Raw genomic sequence first — 21,227 nt, 5'->3', positions numbered from 1 at the left:
GGCTATAAGAAAGGGGGGGGGGGGGAGGAAGGAAACAGAGGCCCAGGCTTCTATAAGTTTATAGTATCAAAAGGATACGAAGTGCACATCCTTGCAAATTCTCCCTACAACATAAATATAATAGCAGAAAGAAGGGCAGGTCAATTCCCATCTTGCATTATATAACTCAGTTCAGAAGTAGGTTTTATCTAACTAAGTAGGCTACCTCTTCAGAGCCTGCAGGCAGTTAACAGTGTTTTTGAAAAAACTAACACAGCAGTTGTTAACCACTACCAACAACAAAGCGTAAGATACAGTAACTAACATAGTGCAGTGGTTAAAAATGGCATAGGAACCAGCATGGTGCAGTGGTTAAGAGCAGGTGGACTCTAAACGGGAGAACAGTCTGATTCCCCACTCCTCCACATGAGCAGCAGACTCCTACCTGGTGAACTAGATTTATTTCCCCATTCCTACCCATGATGCCTGCCGGATGACCTTGGGCTACTCACAGTTCATTCAAAACTCTCTCAGCTCCACCTATCTCACAAGGTTGTTATGGGGAAAGGAAGGCGCTGGTAAGTAGCTTTAGGACTCCTTACAGGAGAGAAAGGTGTGGTATAAATCCTTCTTCTAACTGAACACCTCCCATTTCAAAAGTATAAAAAATTAGGAAAGCAGCACAGCAGACGAGACAACTTTATTTCTACATAATATGGGGCGTAAATTCAAATGGCCATCAGTCAGTTAGTTCTATTCTGTTAGGTTTTGCTAGGTTTTTTAATGCCACAGAGGAGGTCTGTATATGACCACACTGCTAGAAGCTACTTCAAGTGGGGAGAAAATGCTTGTTTCCATCAGTCCTAAAAGCCCCCCAAGACTGGTAGATCACTTGTTTGTGTGCACAGACCCAATTAAGCATCCCAGATTTAGGGCACTGTATTCCTTCCTGTCCTTCAAGGAACTCAGATTTATGGCCACCCCACTCCCCATTGCACCATTTATTCTCCCAACAACCCCAGGAGGGAGGTCCAAAATAACCTCTGAGATTTGTGGTAAAGTGGGGATTTGAATCCAAATCTCCCAAATCAACTCTAACCACTACACCACGCTGGATCTCATGCCTATTTCCAAAACATAGTAATCAGGTACTACCTTGAGGGAATGCTCAGATTTACACAAAGATGAGGAGGAAGTTAGGTATACTTTTCCAGAAAGCAACTTCTTATAATAGATAAAATCTAACAATATGAACAATGTAATGTGATTATGACCTAGAATTATGTGATTATGACCTAATAACATGAACAACGTAATGTGATTATTACCTAGATCATGACCAGAGTGGCATAACCTAGAAAACCACCCTGAAAGGCTACAGTTCATATTGCTCATTTCCAAGAAGACTTACCAAATCTTTATCCACATCCACTCATGTATTGCTCCAGTGCTGGAGTTTACAAAATACACAATAGCAAAATAGTCAGAGGGACAAATTCCCAATCACTTAAGTAAACCAAGACTGCAATACCATGACACCTACTTCTTTGAAATGCTGGAAGCTTCCCGGGTCCACAAGGGGAAGGACAGAGTATAAAAATTACAATTAATAAAATAAATGTATACAGCACATTGCATAATGTATGATAGGTCATGAGACCATATACTGCATTACCACTCTATTAAACACAAAACATACAAGACAGTATTATAAAACACTCTCTCTCTCTCTCTCTCTCTCTCTCTATATATATATATATATATATATATATATAGATAGATATTCCCGGATAGATAGATAGATAGATAGAGGTTTTGCTGAAGTAGAGAATACAGAAATATAAGATATTTCCTGAAAATAAGACATGGCACATCTTTGGGAGCAAAAATTAATATAAGACACTGTCTTATATTACACGGTGTAATATAAGATTACATATTATATGTAATATATATATGTAATTACATATATATATGTAATTTTGTAATGTTGTATTGTTTTTATTATGTATTGATCTGTAAAGACGCCTCGAGTCCTTCGGGAGGTTGGCGGGGTACAAATGTTAAGTATAAATTAAAAATATATATTATATAATATCACACAAAAATCTACCACTGGATTCACAGCAGCATATAAGGAGGATGGATGTTAGGAAAAGCATTTTTGTAAGAAGAGTTTGGATTTATACCCCCTCCCCTTTCTCTTCTGTACAATCACCTTTCGCCCCCCCCCCCCCCGCCCCATACACACAAAATAAGGAGAAAGATACAGCAAGGAAGTTCGACATACTCTCTTCTATGTACGTGAAACAGAGAAAGGACAACTGGAGAGATATTACGAGATCAGAAAATGGCGCTTGGGGGAAAGAGGAGGCCTGAGGCTTCATGGGGTCCTTATCGCCGCCAGGAGCCCAACCGCTATCCCCTCCCCACATTGGGGTGTCCCCCCGCCCCGTCCTTACACTCCGAGGCAAGCCATGGGAATCTTTCGAAGGGGTCCCACCCATCCCCTTGGCCAGCCGTCTGTTAAACGGCCACATCTCGCCCAGTCGCCGCACGAGCCACCAAAGAACGCGGGCAGCGTGTGGCGCCTCGACGCAGCACGAGGCCACTAGGAGCGCGACGCTCATGCGGCTGGCGAAACAGATTAGCATAAGGGGAGGGACTTCTCTAGGAATATATGCGGCTGGCGAAACAGATTAGCATAAGGGGTGGGACTTCATATATATGTTCCGCGCCAGGAGAAAGGATGGAGGCACGGGGTTTATTGACAATCCGCTCCTGGCGTTTGAGATGCAAAAACGTGCAAGAGCCTTGTGGGCCCCTGAAAGCTGATGCGTTTCTTGTGGCAGCGGCTTTGGTGGACGGGAAACATGTCCACAAAAGCTTCTGCGGGTCTTCCCCCCCCCCCCCGAAATGAGTGGAAAAGTTCAAATTATGCAGTTTTTGCACTTATTGAGACAAGCAAGCATGGTAGGTTGCTGTGAGTTTTCCAGGCTGCGTGGCCGTGGTCTGGTAGATCTTGTTCCTAACGTTTCGCCTGCATCTGTGGCCAGCATTTTCAGAGGTGTATCACAGTCACAGTGGGTAACAGACTTCTCTCTGTGATAGATCTCTGAAGATGCACACAGAACGAAATTCAGGAGATAGAAAGATGTTTGAATCAGTTTCTGTCTAAAGGAAAGGGAATTATTTATTTGTTTACCACATGGGATTTTTTAAATTAGCATTTTGTAGTGTGGCTTTTAATACACAGCGTTCCTCTGTGAGCTCCTGTTGCAGGTCAAAATAGGCCAGACTGCCTCTGTATGGTGGCTTCATATGTACCCAAAAGTCATTCAAAAACCACATTTCTCTTTTGACGTACATCCGATTTCACAAGCACGAGGCTTCATTTTACAGAGCTATAAAACAGGGTGGACTAAATTCTTGGAGGATAGCTGAATGGGAGTCTCCATGTTTAGGCGCATGACGCCTTTGGATTCACTCCTGCAGGAGCCAGGGCATCATCTTCGTGCCAGATTAATTCCAAGGAAATAGCTGTGTTGCTCTAATGCAGCAAAAATACTCAGGAGATTCGCGGGATTGGTTATCTGAGGCTGGGAGTGGTAGCCTGATGGCTACATAGAACTACATTTCCCATAAGCCTTGTTGTGCCATGTGACTAGGAGCTGTTGTGTCATTTCCAGCAGGGAAGTCAGACGCCGATAGCCGTGCATGCTTTTTCCTTCTTTTTGGGACGGCAGCTCGGAGGCTGGGGCAGAGGTAGGAGAGAGCTGCTCGTATTCGGTAGGGAGAGCTTGGGAGGCTGGTTTGTTCCTCCAAATGGATTCCGTCTACTTAAGATCCCACAGGAGAATGTCCAATATCTACGGAGTGCTTTTTTAAAGTCGTGATATTCCTACCCGGACGGACAAACCAGCCCGCAGTGCTTTAGTGTCCCTTTCCCAGGCGTATTGGTATTTACTCGCCCCTTCCGCACATGCAGAATACATTTTCGATCCAGTTTCACAATTGCTTGCAAGTGGATTTTGCTATTCCGTACAGTAAAATCCAGCTGCAAAGTTCATCGAAAGTGGACTGGCAGTTCATTATTCTGCATGTGCGGAAGGGGCCCAAGTGTATTCTGTAAGAAGTGCAGTTTTCTGGAGTAAATCACACTGAGGTCACTGGAATGTATTTCTGAGTAACTGCTCATAGGATCACACTGCAGTTCTAGGAAGAAAGTTCCATGAGCCTTCAGTGGAACAAAACCTCTGAGCAAAGTATATATAGAATCATGCTGTTGGACTATCTGAAACTGTTACCAGTACATTCTGTTGATCAGTTGCTTAGTTGTCGGTCTGGGTATGTGTTTTATTAGAATTTAACCACAAAATTTCCTCCTCTCCTTCAAAGTCTTTAATGAAAAAATACCATGTTTTGCTTCAGTGTGTTTTAAAAGCAACTCAAATCTCTTCTGCTATTTTGCTGTTATTGTGAGCTAGATGGAGTGCATGTTCCTGCCATTACTTGGGCACTTCACTTGGCTGCCCATTAGTTAAATGTTCTCAGTTTTAGGTATTGGCCACCCCATACAAAGCCCTTCATGGCCTTGGATCCTCATATCTGCAATACCTCCTCTACCCCTATGTTCCACCATGACAGCTTCGTTCATTGGAGCAGCGTCTTCTGCAGGTGCCAACGTATATCTGGGCAAAATCGATAACTTGCACATGCCTTCTCTGTTGTGGCCTCCACCTTACAGCATGACCTGCCTAAGTTCATGAAGGCTTCATTTCCTGACTTTCTGCAAATTATGTAAAACTGAGTTTTCAATAGAGCTTTTCAATTCAGGCAATAGTCATGCTATACTAAATGTTTTACAAAGTTACTTGGATAATTCATTAGGGACTATGGTCTATGCTGCTGTGTTTAGCTAGTTTAAACTAGGACCCTACTTTGTAATTTTTGCATAATTTAATGTGTCATATGAATACTTAAGCTTTACTTAAGTTCTGCTTTTAGACTTCTGGTTGATTCTACAACACTAACAGCCCAATCTGGGTTGGGGCAGCATGGGGCTGTGCCAACAGATTGCTCTTCCTGGGACACTAACCCCAGCACAAGGGCAAATCCACTGGAGAGGCTGCCACAGCCCTCCATGGTGGGCAGCGACAACACAGAGAATTGTGTTGGCACTTCTGTGCCTCTGCTGGTGTAGCTGGAAGCGGAGCCAACATCAGTCAGCTTCCACCTGGCCTTTGACGGAATGCCACTGGCAGGGATTTGGGTTTACACCACCCTTATGAGTGGCATAAGCCCACAGACCCCAATGGAGGGCTGTTCAGCAGCAGGGAGGCCTTTTTTTATTTTAGTCTCCCCGCACTGCTGAAGAGCCCTCCTGGAAGTGGCAGGGCAACACCAAAGTGGTGCATTGTTCACTGAATGTCCTATTCTGTCAATTGTAATGACTCATGTCAGTTCATATGAGAAATGGGGACTTTAAATAACATAAAAGGCAGCTGTGTTCAGGGGAGGTGCTAGTAAGGGTGTTCCTAGACCTAGAGCAGTGGTGGCGAACCTTTGGCACTCCTGATGTTATGGACTACAATTCCCAATTGACCATGCTGGCAGGGGCTGATGGGAATTGTAGTCCATAAGACAGGGGAGGTTGCTAGTAAGGGTGTTCCTAGACCTAGAGAGTATGTTGTTCCTATTTTTGCTGATGTCTGTGGCTTACTGTTGGGAGACAAAAAGCATTTTTAGCTCCTGTTCAATGGAAACAGGTGGATGTGACTAGAACTAGTTTGACATGCCTACAGCATGGAAATTGGCGCTGTATTTGGAGTTGGCTGACCTGCACCCTGTGCCACTGAAAAGCTCTTTTGGAAGCAGCAGGGTGACAATCCATTGGTGCTGTGGCCCACAACCTCCAGGTTTGGATGTAGCTGCCCAGGGCTCAAAAGTGCCATTTTGATGGGGAAGGTAGAGAAGCAGAAAACAGAATTGAGTTCTTTACCTATTACTGTTCACAATGGCAGGGATATTTTCTCTCTCCTATTATTTCCAGTTTAGAACAAGTTCATCCTTTAGAAAATTTGAATAAAATACCACAGAACTGTTCAATTTTGCCTAACTACTGTGTATTCTTCAGTATGCCACCCATATTTCAATGTGTAACAGAAATACTTTCTCTGAGCTGGAAACAACACGGATAAAACAAACCCTGGTTTTTTTGGCTTAGAGATGTGAGAATATAGTGTGCATCAACAGACTACCATTTTATATGTAGACAGCTACATTGCTACTTTGGCGAAAAGACTTTGATCGTTTGAATTCTTGCAGGGGACACAGATGAGATCTGGATTTGACTGTTCAGCAGATTCTTTACTTAAAACTATGCAGTATATGTTTAAGCAAGGAGCTCCTATTATGCAGATTTTTAGCTAAGCAATCTTAGTACCCCAAACTATAATTTTTAAAAGTGATCAGCACCCCGATTCCCTCCCCATTTATCTGTTAATGATTGAGTTTCATTTCTTTTCTCAGCCTCCCCCCTCCCGACAACATCTTTACATTCACAAATGAAGAAACAAGATATACTTTTATTCCACACATTTTTAATAACTGTAGTATCCAGAAGTTAGAAATTTTTAAAAAGTGACTTCACACTAAGGTTCATTGCTTTACAAAGAACTAGGTATAAAAGATAATTTATAAAAAGCTGTTCTTGTTGACATTCCAATAGGCTGCAGTTCATCTTATCTTATGGGTCAATATGTGCATAAAAGTGATCCAGTTCAGGACAACTATTTAAGTAGCCCTTATAATGAAAAACTCTTCTGTCCAGCACATACCAATCTGGAAGCCAAAGCAATTAAAAAATAATTAGCAGGATTTACACTTCAAAGGAAACAAAATAGAAACACTTTAGATGACACTAAGCAATACACTCTGCTGTGAATGCAGCTGAAGGGACCCTGGATTCTAGGATGAGTAAGAATTTCTAGGCATAACTCCATTTGCCAGGTCGCAGCGTATTCCCCATCGCAAGGCAGATCTCTTCTTCTCAGTAGGTACCAAGTAATTGTTGGGTATATAAACGTGCTGAGACCTCGGAGGAAATTCTGTCTTACACAGCATCTGTTCTCGGATGCTCCACCGCGCACTTCTCCTGGAATCTTCCCCTGGGAGCCGTAGTGACTCCCAGTCATGCTTATGCTCCAAATAACGGGCTACCCGGTCAGTCTTCATTCTGTTTCGGCTCAGGTGCTCCAATCTTGGCAATATGAAAGACTTTGGGTGGCCAGTAATGACCAAAGCCGGCTCAGATGATGGACTACTGTACTGGGAACTCTGACTCTGGCTTTCTTCTGAAGATTTCCAGGAAGCCTCTAATTCTGGGGAGCTCTCTGGCTCACACTCTTCCTCAGACTCTTCATCTTCCTGCTGAGTAGTTTGACTGTATGATCTCTGACTCAAATCCCCATACTCGGGGTCACTTAGACTGGACTCGGGTTCACTGGTAATTGATTCATCTGTCACTTGTAATTCTCCATTGGGTCTTCGCCTGAGAACCTTCCTTTTCATCACAGGTTTCCAAAAAACTCTAGGCTCTTCAAAGATTACTGGTTGCAAAGTAGGTTCTGTTTGAGGATGTTTGATCATTACAGGAAGCATGGGTCTGGTCACAGGGGTCACAGAAGCTTTTGTGTATGAATCAAGCTGAGATGGAATAGGGCTTTGTTTTGCATGATCTCCCCCTCCATGTTCTACGCAATGGCGGATAAAGGCCATAGCTGCTTTGAGTCGATCATCATAGTTCATACTAGCCCACTGGTATCGATCTGGCCTCGTCAGAGCTTCCATTACTTCTCCTTGACAGGTGTTATTGATTCTGCAAGATAGGTTAATACATAGCATCCATATATGAAATCTATTGTACCTACCAAAGTTTATTAAACAAAAATTACTGTGAGTGAGAACAATTTGCTGATCGCTGTTAGGAACATACTTTGCCTTCTGTCAGTTTTATCTAAGGCTGATTCCGCACATGCAGAATAATGCACTTTCAAACTGCTTTCAGTGCTCTTTGAAGCTGTGCGGAATGGCAAAATCCACTTGCAAACAGTTGTGAAAGTGGTTTGAACACACATTTTCACACTGCTTTTTTTGGCCCATACGGAATCAGCCTAAGAGATTTCCATGCTGCCTCATCAAAGTCCTCAAGGCAGCTTACAAGTTACTAAGTTCCTCTTTATAGTACTTACAATATAGTCAAGTAAATTGCTATTCGGGTGGTTTTCAGACTATGATGCCAGGCAGCCTTGATATTTCTTGGAAATGTACTGGAAGTTCTTCAAGAAAATAATCATTAACAGAAAATTAACTTCTCTGAAAAACAGCTTGTCCGCTATCCACCATTCATTACTGCCACACATTTGTGTTTACAGAGCAACAGCAAATACAACAAGCGCTGGCTAGTGACCTATATAAAACAAATTCACTATACAATATATCCTAGGATACTATGTGTTCGGCTATTGTGGATTTTCTGGGCTGTGTGGCCATAGTCTGGTAGTTTCTGCTCCTAAAGTTTTGCCTACATCGATGGCTGGTATCTACAGAGGCTTGTCACAGTGTGATGTGCCACAGTGAGAAACACATATCACCATGATATGCCTCTGAAGTTGCCAGCTATAGATGCAGATTAAATGTTTGGCGCAAAAACTACCAAACCACGGTCACACAGCCTGGAAAACCTTCAACAGCCAGCTGATTGTGTCCATGAACCTTCAACAATACATTACACTATGTGTTTCTGAGCAGCCTAGTTGATATGGGTGTTCCATGAAGTCAAAGTCTGAAACCTACTTTAATATACTAAAGCATGGGAATTTTGCAATATCAGTAACTCCATTTGGAGTGTGAACATGCAAAACCAGGAAGAAGTATGTATCTGGTAAAAGCTATAACTGCCTCTCCACTACAAGTAATTTGCTGAGGTTATTCCCAACTCCTTCAAAAGCCAGTTAGGAATGACACATTTTAAAATACATTTGTTAGTAAACATAGAAAAACAGTCCTTTTCAGTACTAGAAAGATGCCATTAATGTCATTAACATGTTAACTATACAGAAAACCGGAAAGATAATGGAGGATTTTTTTGCAGGAGGAATACATTGCAATCAATTTCTCATGTCACAGTCTTTATAGGGATCATTACTATGGAGAAAAACGGTACAGAAACAGAAAAACTATTGAAGAGGGTTCAGGAGCTGGAAGATACTGTACAGAGTCTGCAAGAAAAACTCTTAGAGGCCACAGGTACAGGAAAGGCCCCTCCAACATCTGGAAAAAGTAAGAAGCATCATCAGCGGCCATTTGATTTCAGTGCTTATGGCCAAAGACATGTAGCTCTGAAGATAGCCTACCTGGGCTGGGAATACCAGGGCTTTGCCAGCCAGGAGAACACCACCAATACTATTGAAGAGAAGCTCTTCGAGGCTCTAAGCAAAACTCGGCTAGTGGAGAGTAGGCAGACATCTAATTATCATCGCTGTGGGCGAACAGACAAAGGAGTTAGTGCCTTTGGACAGGTAAGCACTATGTTTGTCAGACCTCCATATGGGATTGTTAACTTGGTTGTGTAGTTTAAGATGGCCAATCTATCCCTTCATCTTTTTCTCACCTTTTTTAAAAGCATTTGTTCTCTATTTGTTGTTCTCTATTTAGATCTATGAGCAGGGGATGGATCAATAGGCAGCAATGATTTCTATAACATCATCAAAGTTACAATCAACTTTAAATTACAATGAAATTTAAATACCTTGACAATTGGATCTCTATTGTTCTAGAGACTTGAGCTAATGGCATATAGTGCTTAAAACCAGTAGCAAATGTATAGATGAAGGGGAGGGGGGAGTCTTCACTCCAGGTGTTACTACTGGAGGTGCATTTTGCAGCTGCACCCTGCTCCCCCTCGCTGCACCTCAGTTGGGAACTCCTTGTTTGGGAGTGCAACTGAGAGCTGGCAAGCAGGGCTCACTCTGTTTGCCATCTCCACATGGGCATGGGGTCAGTCAAATTCACCCTACTCCCATCTCCACAGCTGTGCCATACCCAAATTCTATCATCACAACAGTCAAGTTCCAAATAATCAGAGAAGTACACAGCTTTGAAACTGAATCTCATCTAAAAATTAAGTTTACTAATGTACTTATTCTTGTTTACACATGTAACTATAAAGTATAATGCTTCTCTTCAATGCTACAGGTGATCTCCTTGGATCTCCGGTCAAGCATCTCAAAGACAGTAGATAAATCTGGAATTGCTGCAAAAGACAAAGCTAGCAGTACATCTAAGGAGATCCGCTACACCCACATTTTAAATCGGGTGCTCCCTCCTGACATACGAGTATTGGCCTGGGCCCCAGTAAATCCCAGCTTCAGCGCCAGATTCAACTGCCTAAAGAGGACTTATCGCTATTTTTTCCCTCTTGGTGACTTGGATGTAGCTCTCATGAATGCTGCAGCACAGAGATTTGTGGGAACCCATGATTTTCGTAATCTATGTAAAATGGACGTAGCTAATGGTGTGACCAACTTTCAAAGAACAATTCTTAATGCAGAGGTGCAGCCTGTGGATAAAGAAATAACCATGCAACAAGACCCTTTCCAAATGTACCAGTTTGAAGTGACAGGCCAGGCCTTCCTCTATCATCAAGTCCGCTGTATGATGGCTATCCTCTTCCTGATTGGACAAAGGATGGAGAAGCCAGAAATCATTGATGAGTTGATGGATATAGAAAACAACCCTAGAAAACCACAATATAGGTAATACTTGGCTAAAAAAAAATTAATATCCACGTTAGTCTGTTACAGCAAAAATTAGCAAACAGTGATTTAATTGTGCTGGCTATAGGTTCATGAAACCCAGTGGGGGTGTTTCTCAGCCCTCTTCTTTGAAATCTCGTATTAACTGGAGGTTGAACCTGGGTACACTTCGTACATTCTGCCATTAGCTAGGAGTCTTTCCTGTTGTCCTACAGTACCTTAAAACTGACATTATTGTAGATCTGAGACAGCCTTGTCTTTCACAAGCTTGCACAATTGCCTTAGGGTGCCTTGGGATTCTGCATTTCCTCTCTTATATTAATGTGAATGTTTGGAAGAAAGGCAAGGAGCCAGACTTAGTACATGTGGCACTTCAGCCTGATCTCATGTGTATTGAACTGGAGGTAAACCACTACAGACAGTAAATGTACATTAGAGTTATTTATTTATTAAAAGTATTTATAATCTGTCTTTCTATTGTCCATATGCAAGGCAGGTTACAGACTACATTTAAACTCAACCTGTAGCACACTTAGTTAAAAAAGGTGGGGTAGTACTGCCTTCATTTATTAGAACCTAAATCTATATGGATTCTTGATTATTCATATTGCATTTCATTAGTCTGATATCAGCCAGGCTACTATAGTATGGAGACAACGGTGCTTTCTGTGGGATTTTGGCACTTAATCTTTCATCACTTTTAGTGTTTGCAGCCTAAGATTTAAGATATACAATATCATATCCTTCCGATTCTATTTAATCAACTGTGTTCACAAACATCTGGTTTTATCAGAATAGCATACTATATATGAAAATTAGTGTCTTCCCGTGGAATCAAGAATATGCAGGTCCAAAGTTTAATGAATCACCATTTCTGTTTATTTTGCCATTTTGTATAATTAACTGATGAGGGCTCTTAAAGACTGTTGCTCTTATCCACTACAAGGCCCCTTCCGCACACGCAAAATAATGCGTTTTCAAACCACTTTCACAACTGTTTGCAAGTGAATTTTGCCATTCCGCACAGCTTCAAAGAGCACTGAAAGCAGTTTGAAAGTGCATTATTCTGCATGTGCGGAATGAACCCAAGAGTAGAAAATAAAAATTGAAATAAAATTGCCTTTCCCTGTCTGCATCAACAGAATATCCAGATCATTCCGTAGGATCCAGATCAGCAATATGCATGTGATTATTTGCAGCCACATCACTAGTTGTTTGCTATTCTCAGTCCGGTAAGGGTCCTTCACATGGATGCCAGCTTCCACACATGCATTCTTGCTGCACTGAAATATCAAATCTAGATTTTAGTTTTCATTTCAAACTAGTTTTGTTTTTTGACAGCATGGCAGTGGAATTTCCCCTGGTTCTTTTCGACTGTGAGTTTGAAAACATCAACTGGATCTATGACCATGAAGTCCAGGAATTTAACGTTTCTCATTTACAGCAGCTTTGGGCTAACCATGCTGTTAAATCTCATATGCTGCTCAGCATGTTACTGGGGCTGGATTTTGCTGAAATATCTACAGCGCAAGGTAGGATTGTATGCATTTCTAATCCAATGTTTATTGCATTTGGGTCAGTGGATGATATAAAATACTCCTTTTATTATTACATGTGTATATTTTACAGCAGTCTAAAAGGAATACAGCAAAAGGTATGGATAGTGTGTTATGAATTTTTCTGACAGGGTGTAACCATTCTGACAGATGGTTTTATATATATATTTACAGGTTTGAGCAACGACTCTACAATTCTTTGGAAGGAGATAAAGCCTCCAGTCCACAACCAAATCAGTGCTTTGATCGAAGGAGTGAAAGCCCGCAACTACAAACCATTAATGGATCGCCCCAAATGTGAAGGTTTGGAGTCTCGCATCAGTCACTTTGTGCGTCGAGGACGCATTGAACTTCCACAGTGCAAAAAAACAAAGCACACTGAAACAAAAGCAAATGAACAGATGGAAATTAAGAGCAGGCTCCATGATACCGAGAAAAACCACGAAATTTTAGAAAAAGCTGCAAAGAGAGTTTGCGTGAGTGCAGACTGAAGTTTCCATTTCTATACATGTATACAGCACTCTTATGGAGTTACTCCTCCAAGAGTAAGAGATGTAAAAGTTTTGTTACTTTAAGAAATAAACTTCTTACATTACTTTGAAGTCATTTAAGAACATTTAGAGAAGTCCCATTCTAGCTCTGCAGTTTCTTTCAACATATGCAGTTGACAGAAAATATACATAACACATAGAGTTGATCTTGGAAGCAAATAAGGACATGTAAATAGGTTTGTTGCTATGTGTGTTGCACGCTGCAACATAAAATTATTTTTTTGTCCTAATCCCAAGCAGTGAGACAAGCAGCATAAATGTTTGCTTAGAAGTCCTTGAATTCAAAGGAATGGTGTATGACGTTATTTATATTGGGTTACAGGTAATCGTAGCCCATTAAAATCTGCAGCAGAACACCACGAGTACAAGTCAATCCCTATCTCCAATATGCGTACAACCTTAAATTGTTAGTGGAAGTGCAGACTGTCGGCTATGTCTGAAGGTATGGGATATTCACATTTACAGGCATGGATGGGAGACCTTATGGAAGCCATGCATATGCTGCTTTGAATCTCACGATGGAAAAAAGGTGGGACAGCAGTATGTACGGCCAAAGGAAGAAGACAGAGCAGCCAAGCATCCATCCAAAACTTCACAAAGATCATATTTTTAACTGATAATCTGATAATTTTAATTGCCACTGCTCAGGTGAAAAAATAGGGCAAAATTCAATAAATAAATAGGGCAGTGGCACAAGTATGAACAAATGCCATTACCCCTATTAAGTAAGATCAAGACTTGGAACCTTAATGAACTGCTTAGCCTCTTATGTACTTAGGATAAAGGAGAATGAGAGAAAAACAATATGGTTCGTCCAAGCCTATACCATTGGCCTTTCCTTCCAGACGGTCATACGTTGATAGTTACACATTTACAACTAAATTTCTACTCTGGTATTAATTAGGAATTTAACTAAAGGAAATTGTGCTTTAACTGAGCTTTGTTATTTTCTAATTGCGGCTGTGATGTTAACTATACACCACCTCAAGCAGTTCTTTAAAAGGGAGTAAGTCACATGCGAACTAAAAATAAATATACATTTGGATTTTTAAAATTTTTCTTTTGTTTGGTCAGAAATATTCACTAGCACTATAACGGTATGCAGATTAATCGCAGTCAATGAGCTTAAGTAACGACTGGGGGGGGTGGAGATCTGGGTTCAAATCTCCCCTCGGGCATGAAACCGGTGAGCTTAATTTTGAACCCCCCAATCTCACTTGGCGTCACCTTCTCCACGGGACTGTTGTGAAACTAAAAGTGAGGGGACAGGTACCATGCATGCCACGCTGCAGAGTTTGGAGGTAAAAAGCAGCAAAGAGACATATGAGGATAAAGACAACATATAAACTCACAGAGAGACACGCGCACACTTCCGCAGCTCAACCGCGCCCTCGTGCCTGCACTATTGTCGCTCTCCCCAACGGCCGTTTCAACCGAAAACTGCCAGGTTTAACGCAGCCCCACCCTTTTTGGGAGTGCGCGTTTCCTATTGGCCCGTCTTGCTCCCGCCCTAGCATTCTTATTGGCCAATAAATCTCTTATCTCCACACCAACCACAGCGTTATTGCACCGCCTCCCCCTCAAGGGTTAGCGCTCATTGGTCGCTTCTCTTTCAGTAGCCCTCCTACTTTTCTGATTCGCTCGCGCGTCCACACGCCGCCAGCTTCTGTCTGTTCCCAACGATTCCCAGTCAAGATGGCGGCTCGGGGAAGCGCCGTGTGTCGCCTCGGGAGCTTTGCGGTGAAACCGGGAGGCCGGCTCTTCTCTCAAAGCCAGAGCGTTGCCGCTGCTTGCACCGCGGAACAGCTGGCGGAGAAAATACGTGCGCAGAAGCAACAAAAAACACCGAAGCAGGAAGTGAGTCCTGTAGCCGTTTGACGGTTGGGCTGAGCTGAGGCAAGCGGGGACTACGATTCCCATCATGCACTGCGCCGCAGAACGATTGTGGTTTTCATCCACGGAACGTATTAACGACCCATCCCAACAGCTATTAACGCTTCAATCCGAAGCTCAGTGCACCCTTTTAGAGCATGGGTGTCTAACTCTGGCCCCCAAAGGTTCATGGACTACAATTCCCATCAGCCCTTGGGAGTCGTAGCCCATTAAAATCTAGAGGACCAGAGTTGGACACTCCTGCTTTAGAGTCAGGTTTAGAAGGGTGAAACTGTGGCTTGGCCATGCTGGCAGGGGCTGATGGGAATTGTAGTCCATAACATCTGGAGTGCCAAAGGTTCGCCACCACGGGTAGTGTTGTAGCACGAGGGAAGGAGAGGTAACAGCCACACTCCCCTCTTCTCTTTTTAAAATTATATTTTAACTATGTTTTGGTACCAAATATGCAATTAATTCCAATTTACACATGAAGCTTTGTATCTTGGTTCTGATGCCAAGAATTATTTCTCCTTTACATGTTCCTTAAAACACATCTGTATGCAATTGATGGCCGATTGGACTATTAGGAGGGTATCTGTTTGTTTATACTTGGGGTTGTTACGTAGAGAAAGGTAATGGAAAGCCGTCACATCTCCTCTGTTACCAGGAGGGCCTAGTGGATGTTGTTGCCATGAGTTGGTTGTGACTCGACTGCACATTCTTTTGGCCACCCAGGGGACACAAAAGCTTACAATATCGCTTTCTCCGCCTCCATTTTATCACAGCAACTCTTTGAGGTAGGGTAGTCTGAATGAATGGCTTAAGCAGTCCCAGTCAATTTCCATGGCAGAGCGGGGATTTGAACCTTGGTTTTATGTATCTTACTTTAAAGACATTGTATGGGAAAAAAATGAGAGCTGTGCTATCCGTGAGTTCTGTTTAGACTATCAAACTGTGATTGAGGAGTTTGTGGTTGTGAAGTTTAATAGGTGGCCCGTCACACTCCGCCTAACCTATCTCTCTGACTTGTTGTGAGGATCAAACTGAAGGGAAACTCCCGAATGCCACACTGGAGTCCTTGAAGAAAACCAGGACAGAAGTCTAATTATCAGCACTTCAGCTACACCTCCATAAGTACACTACAAAGTCATTGACTATATATCACGTAATATTTTTCTGGGAGTTTTTATGGTGGGGGAGATGAAAAGATTGGCATGCTTTTGTCATGAAGTGTTGAGCTAGAAATTTTACAGTGAAGCTCTGCAGTGTTACTCCACCTAAGCCCACTAAAAGGGGACTGCATAAGGTTGCACCCTCAATAGATTTGTCCAGAATGAAACCATGTTTTCATGCTGCAGTTCTGATAACCCTGTTTATGAATTTGTTATTTTAAAGTTTTCAAGCAGAGTTCTGTTTAAAGAGTGTCCTTGTTAAGTTATCTCTCAGGTGTATTTACCTGTTTTCTGTCTTGTTTATAAAATACCAGCACTTATTCGATTATTTTCCTTGACTGTCTGCAGGTTCCAAAAGATCCAGTGCTGAGGCGTGTACAAGAACTTGTCCAGCTCACCCAACAGCTTCAGCGGGTTCATCCTAATGTATTGGCCAAAGCACTCAAACAGGGAATCCTGTACCAGAATAAAGAGATTGTGGTGATTAATAAGCCATATGGTCTTCCCGTACATGGTGAGAGTAATGCAGTCTTTGTTTCTGTATCCTTATTTTTTTAACATTTAACCGACTTTTCTTCATTCAAAACCCACACGTACAAAAACAAAGAAACATTAAATTCGCACAGTACAGATTACTGAATAAAGCCATCCACTTATGCCTGTGGGTACAGGGTAGAACAGATGGAAACAGGCCTATTCTTGACCAATCCAGTTTTGTCTCCAGGCAGAAATTTCCTTTCAGCCATTTCCAGGAGGGGAGGGGCACAGCATGTGGTCACAGTCAGCCCTTGATGGAAATAGCCTACCCCAGGCAGGTACTCCACATTAATACACCCATTAAAATTCTGCTCAGCAGGCTGGTTATTTTGAAAAATCACCCTAACCATCCAGATATGTATCTACATCAGTCCTGTAATGGTTTCCATGAATTCTTGCCTATTTCAGAGATCTGTATTGACTCTTCAGCACTTTAAATACAAAGTCATCTTGTGGAGTTGGATCGCAGGGAGTCATTTTCTGGTATTATGCAGAAGAGCTCTAATTAGCAGACTGGGGGCATGCAACAGGAGATGCCCTGTGGCTCAGTGCTCTGCATGGAGAAGATTCCAGGTTCAATCCCTGGTGTTCTGTTCCCCAAGCAAACTAAAATCAGGTGCCTTGCACTTGGCCAGAACAAAGTTTAAAACCCACAGACAAATAAGCAACAATTCAAACGGCTTAATAATGTTGAAAGTTTAGGACTCTGACTCCTCCCGTGAAGGAGGAGTAAATTCAGAATGCTTGCAATGCTAGAAACAATTGGAGATTACCTGAAGAGCTTGCAGGTTCCATTCCTTCCTTAACTGCTTCTAAGGAAATTTGTTCTGCTTGCTACTTCTTCTGTTCTCCCGGTGTCTTCTAGCTGGACTCTGTTTTCCTGCAATTCTGTTGAAACTTGATTAACACCTTAAACATCTGAGATATTGCTGTCTCCAGCCTTCCCCAGACACCTGAACTAAACAGACTGGAAAACAGGAACTGCTAACTAATAAGAATGGTATAGAGCAGTGGTTCTCAACCTTCCTAATGCCGCGACCCTTTAATACGGTTCCTCATGTTGTGGTGACCCCCAACCCTAACATTTATCCATTTTACAGATGGAGAACACTGATGCAGAGAGTCTTAGGTGACCCCTGTGAAAGGGTTGTTCAACCCCCAAAGGGGGCCTGACCCACAAGTTGAGAACCACTGCTATAGAGGTTTTGCCTATAGAAGGTTCTTAAAGGTACAGGGTCTAACTAAGGTTCCTTCCTACAAAATACTGTACAAAGGCAACTAAACCCATTCTAACTAAGGGTACAACTGAGGCTTAAATAAGGACAATGGCGAGCGTGTCTCTAGGGGCATGACAACTGGCATCTCCAAGCAAAAGGTTCAGGTAGTAAGCAATGTGGAAGACCTTTCCTTGAAAGGAGCTGCCTGTCACAGCAAACCAGCTGTATGTAAATGAAAATAAGACTCAGGCTTAAAAGACTCAAGGGAAACAGAATGGAGAGAAAAGGTAGAGGAGGGAGATCAGTCTGACAGTTCCAGAACAGGGAGAAGAATTATTAAGGCATTTATATTAAGCTGGTTGGCGTACCCTTGCAAATGTTCGAAAGACCTTTGGTCCTTTGGCTTGTAGGCAGGGTGGTCTTCCCATCGTTGCTATAGTCACAAGGCATTTTGGGTGGGGCAGGCATGCTTCCTGCAGCTACTGATTCAAAATATCTTAAAAGCTCATGACAAGGACAGTTTCTGCTTTTTTTTCTTTTCCAGGTGGTCCTGGGGTTAAAATTTGTATCACAGATGTGCTGCCAATCCTGGCAAAGATGCTGGATGGCATGAACGCCAAACCCCTGCACCTTTGTCACCGGCTAGACAAAGAGACCACGGGCGTGATGGTGCTGGCGCGGGACCAGGACACTGCAGACAGAATCCACCATTTCTTCAGAACCCGACAAGTGGAAAAAAAATACTGGTATGGAAAATTTTAATAGCATTCCAACAACTTTGTTTTTGAGAAACTCGAATATTGTATCAGCCATGAGTGCCCATTAGGAGGCAGCCATTTTTATCATCGTGCCAATTGAGAGAAGAATGCTCGATCACACATTCCTATTACAAGGAGAGATGAGCAGTCCAGCATTGGGCTGAAATGTTTCACTGTCTGTTACCTTGGCAGGGCCATCTGCATTGGAGAACCAGAGTCCCCAGATGGGCTGGTGAACATTCCCATTATGGAGAAAGAAGTGGAAAGCCACCAGTCGCATTTCAAAGTGAGTTTGCTTCCTGTTGGTAACCTCTCGCTTGTTTCAGCCAGGATTTCTCATAGGGGCATTTTCTGATGCACCTCTTTTGTTCCTGACTACTGCAAATTACTGTTATTGCTCTGCTGAATTTCAACACAGTGTTCATTGTAATAGAAAAGGTTGTAAAACTCTTGAGCACTCTTCAATCCATATTACTTTTGGGTTGGACTGTTAGAACTGTGTCAGCGGACAGTAGTACCCTTTATATCACATGGGGGAGCCAGTGTCTTCAGGGTGAGCATTGGCTTCACCCAAGATGTTCTGCAGCACCAACTTATCATGTTGAGTGGATTGGTTTTATTGCTCAAATTTGCTAGGTCTGTTAACAAGGTCCACCCAAGTCATATGATACAGGAGAAGTGTGGATGGGACTATATATTCAGGTTGGAATAAGCTAGTTTACTAGGTTACAAACTCCCCATTCTTATCATCTTGCCTGCAGTGTTTAGGCTGTTCACTGTGACTATGCTTAAATGTCCAACACACTGACTAATCGAGTTCTCTTTCTTTGCCCCAGATGACAGTTGCTCCCAACTATCGCGTTTCCCATGAGGATGGGAAAATGTTCAAAATACGGCAGCATAGAGATGCCCAGAAGGCTGTGACCCGCTACCGAATTCTGAGCAGTGCTTCTTCTTGTTCCTTACTTGAACTTCAGCCCGTCACAGGTAAGGCCTAGCATGAATCAGTCTTTGGCTAGTGATTTTTACACTTTTTATAAGGCATCCAAAAATCAAGCGACTTCTCTTGGTCACGTAGGCTCTTGGGATTCTCCTGTCTTACTAGGTGTCTGAGAGGTTGGTGGTTTTTATCTAAATTGCTACCACTTGTGCTGTATTATTAATACGGAAGATGTGTGGTTCCAGAGTATGTAGTTTGTTCCAGTAGGAATAATATACCTTTTCAATTACCCACTTTTCTTTGCTAGGATTGATGCCAGACTGGATTGGCAGGGGTTGCCCAGTGTGCTGGTGCCTTCGTACTCACCCATACCTTTATAGATGCCTGTCAAGTGTTCATAGAAAATTTGCGGGGCCAAGTGGGGCTTTTGCCCTGCTGGGCTTCTGATCCACCATTGGAGATCTAATTGGTTGTGCAGATATTTTAGGAGTTGCTTCAGCAACAGCTGCCACAACAGGACCACCTCTTCCAATATGTCCCTTGAAGGCCGTTACAATTAGCCAACAAAAAATGTTTGGTGATCCCGTCAGCTGGCCTCAATCAAGACCAGGGCTGTTTCAGCCCTGGCCCCTGCCCGGTGGAACACTCCGTATGAGGAGACCAGAGCCCTGCAAGATTTCACACCACTCTGCAGGGCCTGTAAGACAGAGCTGTCCCATTAGACATTTGGTTGAGGCAGCAAAGGTGAGACATGTGAAGGCCCCCCTCCATTTTCCCTTTCCCTCTGCTGGGGTCCTATTTATAATAAATTGAATATGGGACTAGGTATTAATTAGCATGAGAACTAATGAGAGTTCTTTTGTTATATTTTACATATTTTACATTACCTACATTTTGTATCTAGGGTTTTGAAATATTTATTGTTGTATAGTGTATTGTTCTATTAATAGTAAAATGCCCTGGGCCTTCTAGGAAAGGGCGGTGAATTAATCGAATCAACATGATAATAGCACCAGGATCTTCACTGCTTTACTCTGTGCGTATGCAAGAAAACACTTTAAGCACTATGTTCACTTCAGAAGGTGCCCATATGCTCAAAACAGTTGGGGATCCCAGCTCTAGAGGAGGGCAGTATATGCAGTATGTTGGCAACAAATAACCATCCGTAGAAGAAATTATGAAGCAGATATGCTTGACCGCTGCACTAAAGATGAGGCTGTCTAAAAACAGTTTCCCTTCCCCTTTCTCTTTTGACCCATACACAGGAGTGAAACATCAGCTCCGAGTCCATTTGGCCTATGGCTTGGGCTGTCCAATCCTTGGGGACCACAAGTACTCACACTGGAGCAAGTTGGCACCACAGGTAAGAGATACATGATAAGAAGAGCCATTGAGGGTGGGATCAATCAGTGTATCTCAGCCGCAGAGACATACGTAATTCATGGCTTGGTATAGTCAGATTCTATAAATGCTCCGTGGCATATTTATCTTGCTGTACCATTCCAGGATCTCTGTCTGGCTACGTGTAGGGTATACTGTCAGTAATTCTCCAGACTTACTGACACCACACCAAGAATATATTGTAATATATTAAGTCTGTGCCTAGAGGCTCATTTGCAAAACTACTTGTGACTTCCTAAGTTCTCCATCTCCATTAGGATCTCAGTATCTGCAACGTCGGAGGTCTTCTCCTTTTCTGATTTCCCTCCTAATTCTTTACAGTCCAATGTAACTGCATTTACTTATTTGAATTGTATTTTTATATTTTGCATTGTATTTTTTATATTTTGAATTGTATTTTTATATTTTGCTTCCCCCCCCCCCCCAC

General features: G+C 42.5%; 3 protein-coding genes across 7 annotated transcripts; 2 read left to right on the top strand and 1 right to left on the bottom strand.

Moving 5' to 3' along the window:
* The first annotated feature begins 3,649 nt into the window (after positions 1-3,649).
* PUS3 (pseudouridine synthase 3) lies at positions 3,650-12,954 on the top strand. Of its 2 annotated transcripts, none has more exons than XM_048512878.1 (5): positions 3,650-3,744; positions 9,169-9,560; positions 10,237-10,796; positions 12,138-12,328; positions 12,527-12,954. In XM_048512878.1, the coding sequence occupies exons 2-5, from the start codon at positions 9,189-9,191 to the stop codon at positions 12,841-12,843; spliced, it is 1,440 nt and encodes a 479-aa protein (XP_048368835.1). In that variant the 5' UTR covers positions 3,650-3,744; positions 9,169-9,188; the 3' UTR covers positions 12,844-12,954. The 2 variants fall into 2 exon arrangements, with proteins under 2 accessions (XP_048368835.1, XP_048368834.1); XM_048512877.1 differs by having other exon boundaries at positions 3,668-3,744; positions 9,134-9,560.
* On the bottom strand, positions 6,565-14,365 carry HYLS1 (HYLS1 centriolar and ciliogenesis associated). 4 transcript variants are annotated; one of them, XM_048512883.1, is made up of 3 exons: positions 14,256-14,358; positions 12,629-12,730; positions 6,565-7,858 (listed from the first exon to the last, which is right to left on the bottom strand). In XM_048512883.1, the coding sequence occupies exon 3, from the start codon at positions 7,828-7,830 to the stop codon at positions 6,949-6,951; it is 882 nt and encodes a 293-aa protein (XP_048368840.1). In that variant the 5' UTR covers positions 7,831-7,858; positions 12,629-12,730; positions 14,256-14,358; the 3' UTR covers positions 6,565-6,948. The 4 variants fall into 4 exon arrangements, with proteins under 4 accessions (XP_048368840.1, XP_048368837.1, XP_048368838.1 ...); XM_048512880.1 differs by lacking the exons at positions 12,629-12,730; positions 14,256-14,358 and adding exons at positions 8,232-8,318; positions 9,396-9,520; XM_048512881.1 differs by lacking the exon at positions 12,629-12,730 and having other exon boundaries at positions 14,256-14,365.
* A 196-nt stretch (positions 14,366-14,561) lies between these two features.
* On the top strand, positions 14,562-20,777 carry RPUSD4 (RNA pseudouridine synthase D4). The gene is made up of 6 exons (XM_048513026.1): positions 14,562-14,760; positions 16,296-16,461; positions 18,246-18,447; positions 18,652-18,745; positions 19,296-19,446; positions 20,665-20,777. The coding sequence occupies exons 1-6, from the start codon at positions 14,599-14,601 to the stop codon at positions 20,775-20,777; spliced, it is 888 nt and encodes a 295-aa protein (XP_048368983.1). The 5' UTR covers positions 14,562-14,598.
* The last annotated feature ends 450 nt before the right edge of the window (positions 20,778-21,227 follow it).

Source organism: Sphaerodactylus townsendi, linkage group LG12, assembly GCF_021028975.2.
Source record: "Sphaerodactylus townsendi isolate TG3544 linkage group LG12, MPM_Stown_v2.3, whole genome shotgun sequence".
NCBI lineage: Eukaryota > Metazoa > Chordata > Lepidosauria > Squamata > Sphaerodactylidae > Sphaerodactylus > Sphaerodactylus townsendi.
The sequence above is the reverse complement of the archived record's forward strand: the minus strand, read 5'-3'. Positions and strand labels throughout refer to the sequence as shown.

Bases quoted from the DNA above. Each gene is read 5' to 3' on its own strand.
- HYLS1 (XM_048512881.1), bottom strand. From the start codon at position 7,830: ATGGAAGCTCTGACGAGGCCAGATCGATACCAGTGGGCTAGTATGAAC.
- PUS3 (XM_048512878.1), top strand. From the start codon at position 9,189: ATGGAGAAAAACGGTACAGAAACAGAAAAACTATTGAAGAGGGTTCAG. The intron at 10,797-12,137 runs GTAATACTTGGC...GTTTTTTGACAG, and splicing joins CCTAGAAAACCACAATATAG to CATGGCAGTGGAATTTCCCC. The intron at 12,329-12,526 runs GTAGGATTGTAT...ATATATTTACAG, and splicing joins TGAAATATCTACAGCGCAAG to GTTTGAGCAACGACTCTACA.
- RPUSD4 (XM_048513026.1), top strand. From the start codon at position 14,599: ATGGCGGCTCGGGGAAGCGCCGTGTGTCGCCTCGGGAGCTTTGCGGTG. The intron at 14,761-16,295 runs GTGAGTCCTGTA...GACTGTCTGCAG, and splicing joins AAAAAACACCGAAGCAGGAA to GTTCCAAAAGATCCAGTGCT. The intron at 19,447-20,664 runs GTAAGGCCTAGC...ACCCATACACAG, and splicing joins TGAACTTCAGCCCGTCACAG to GAGTGAAACATCAGCTCCGA.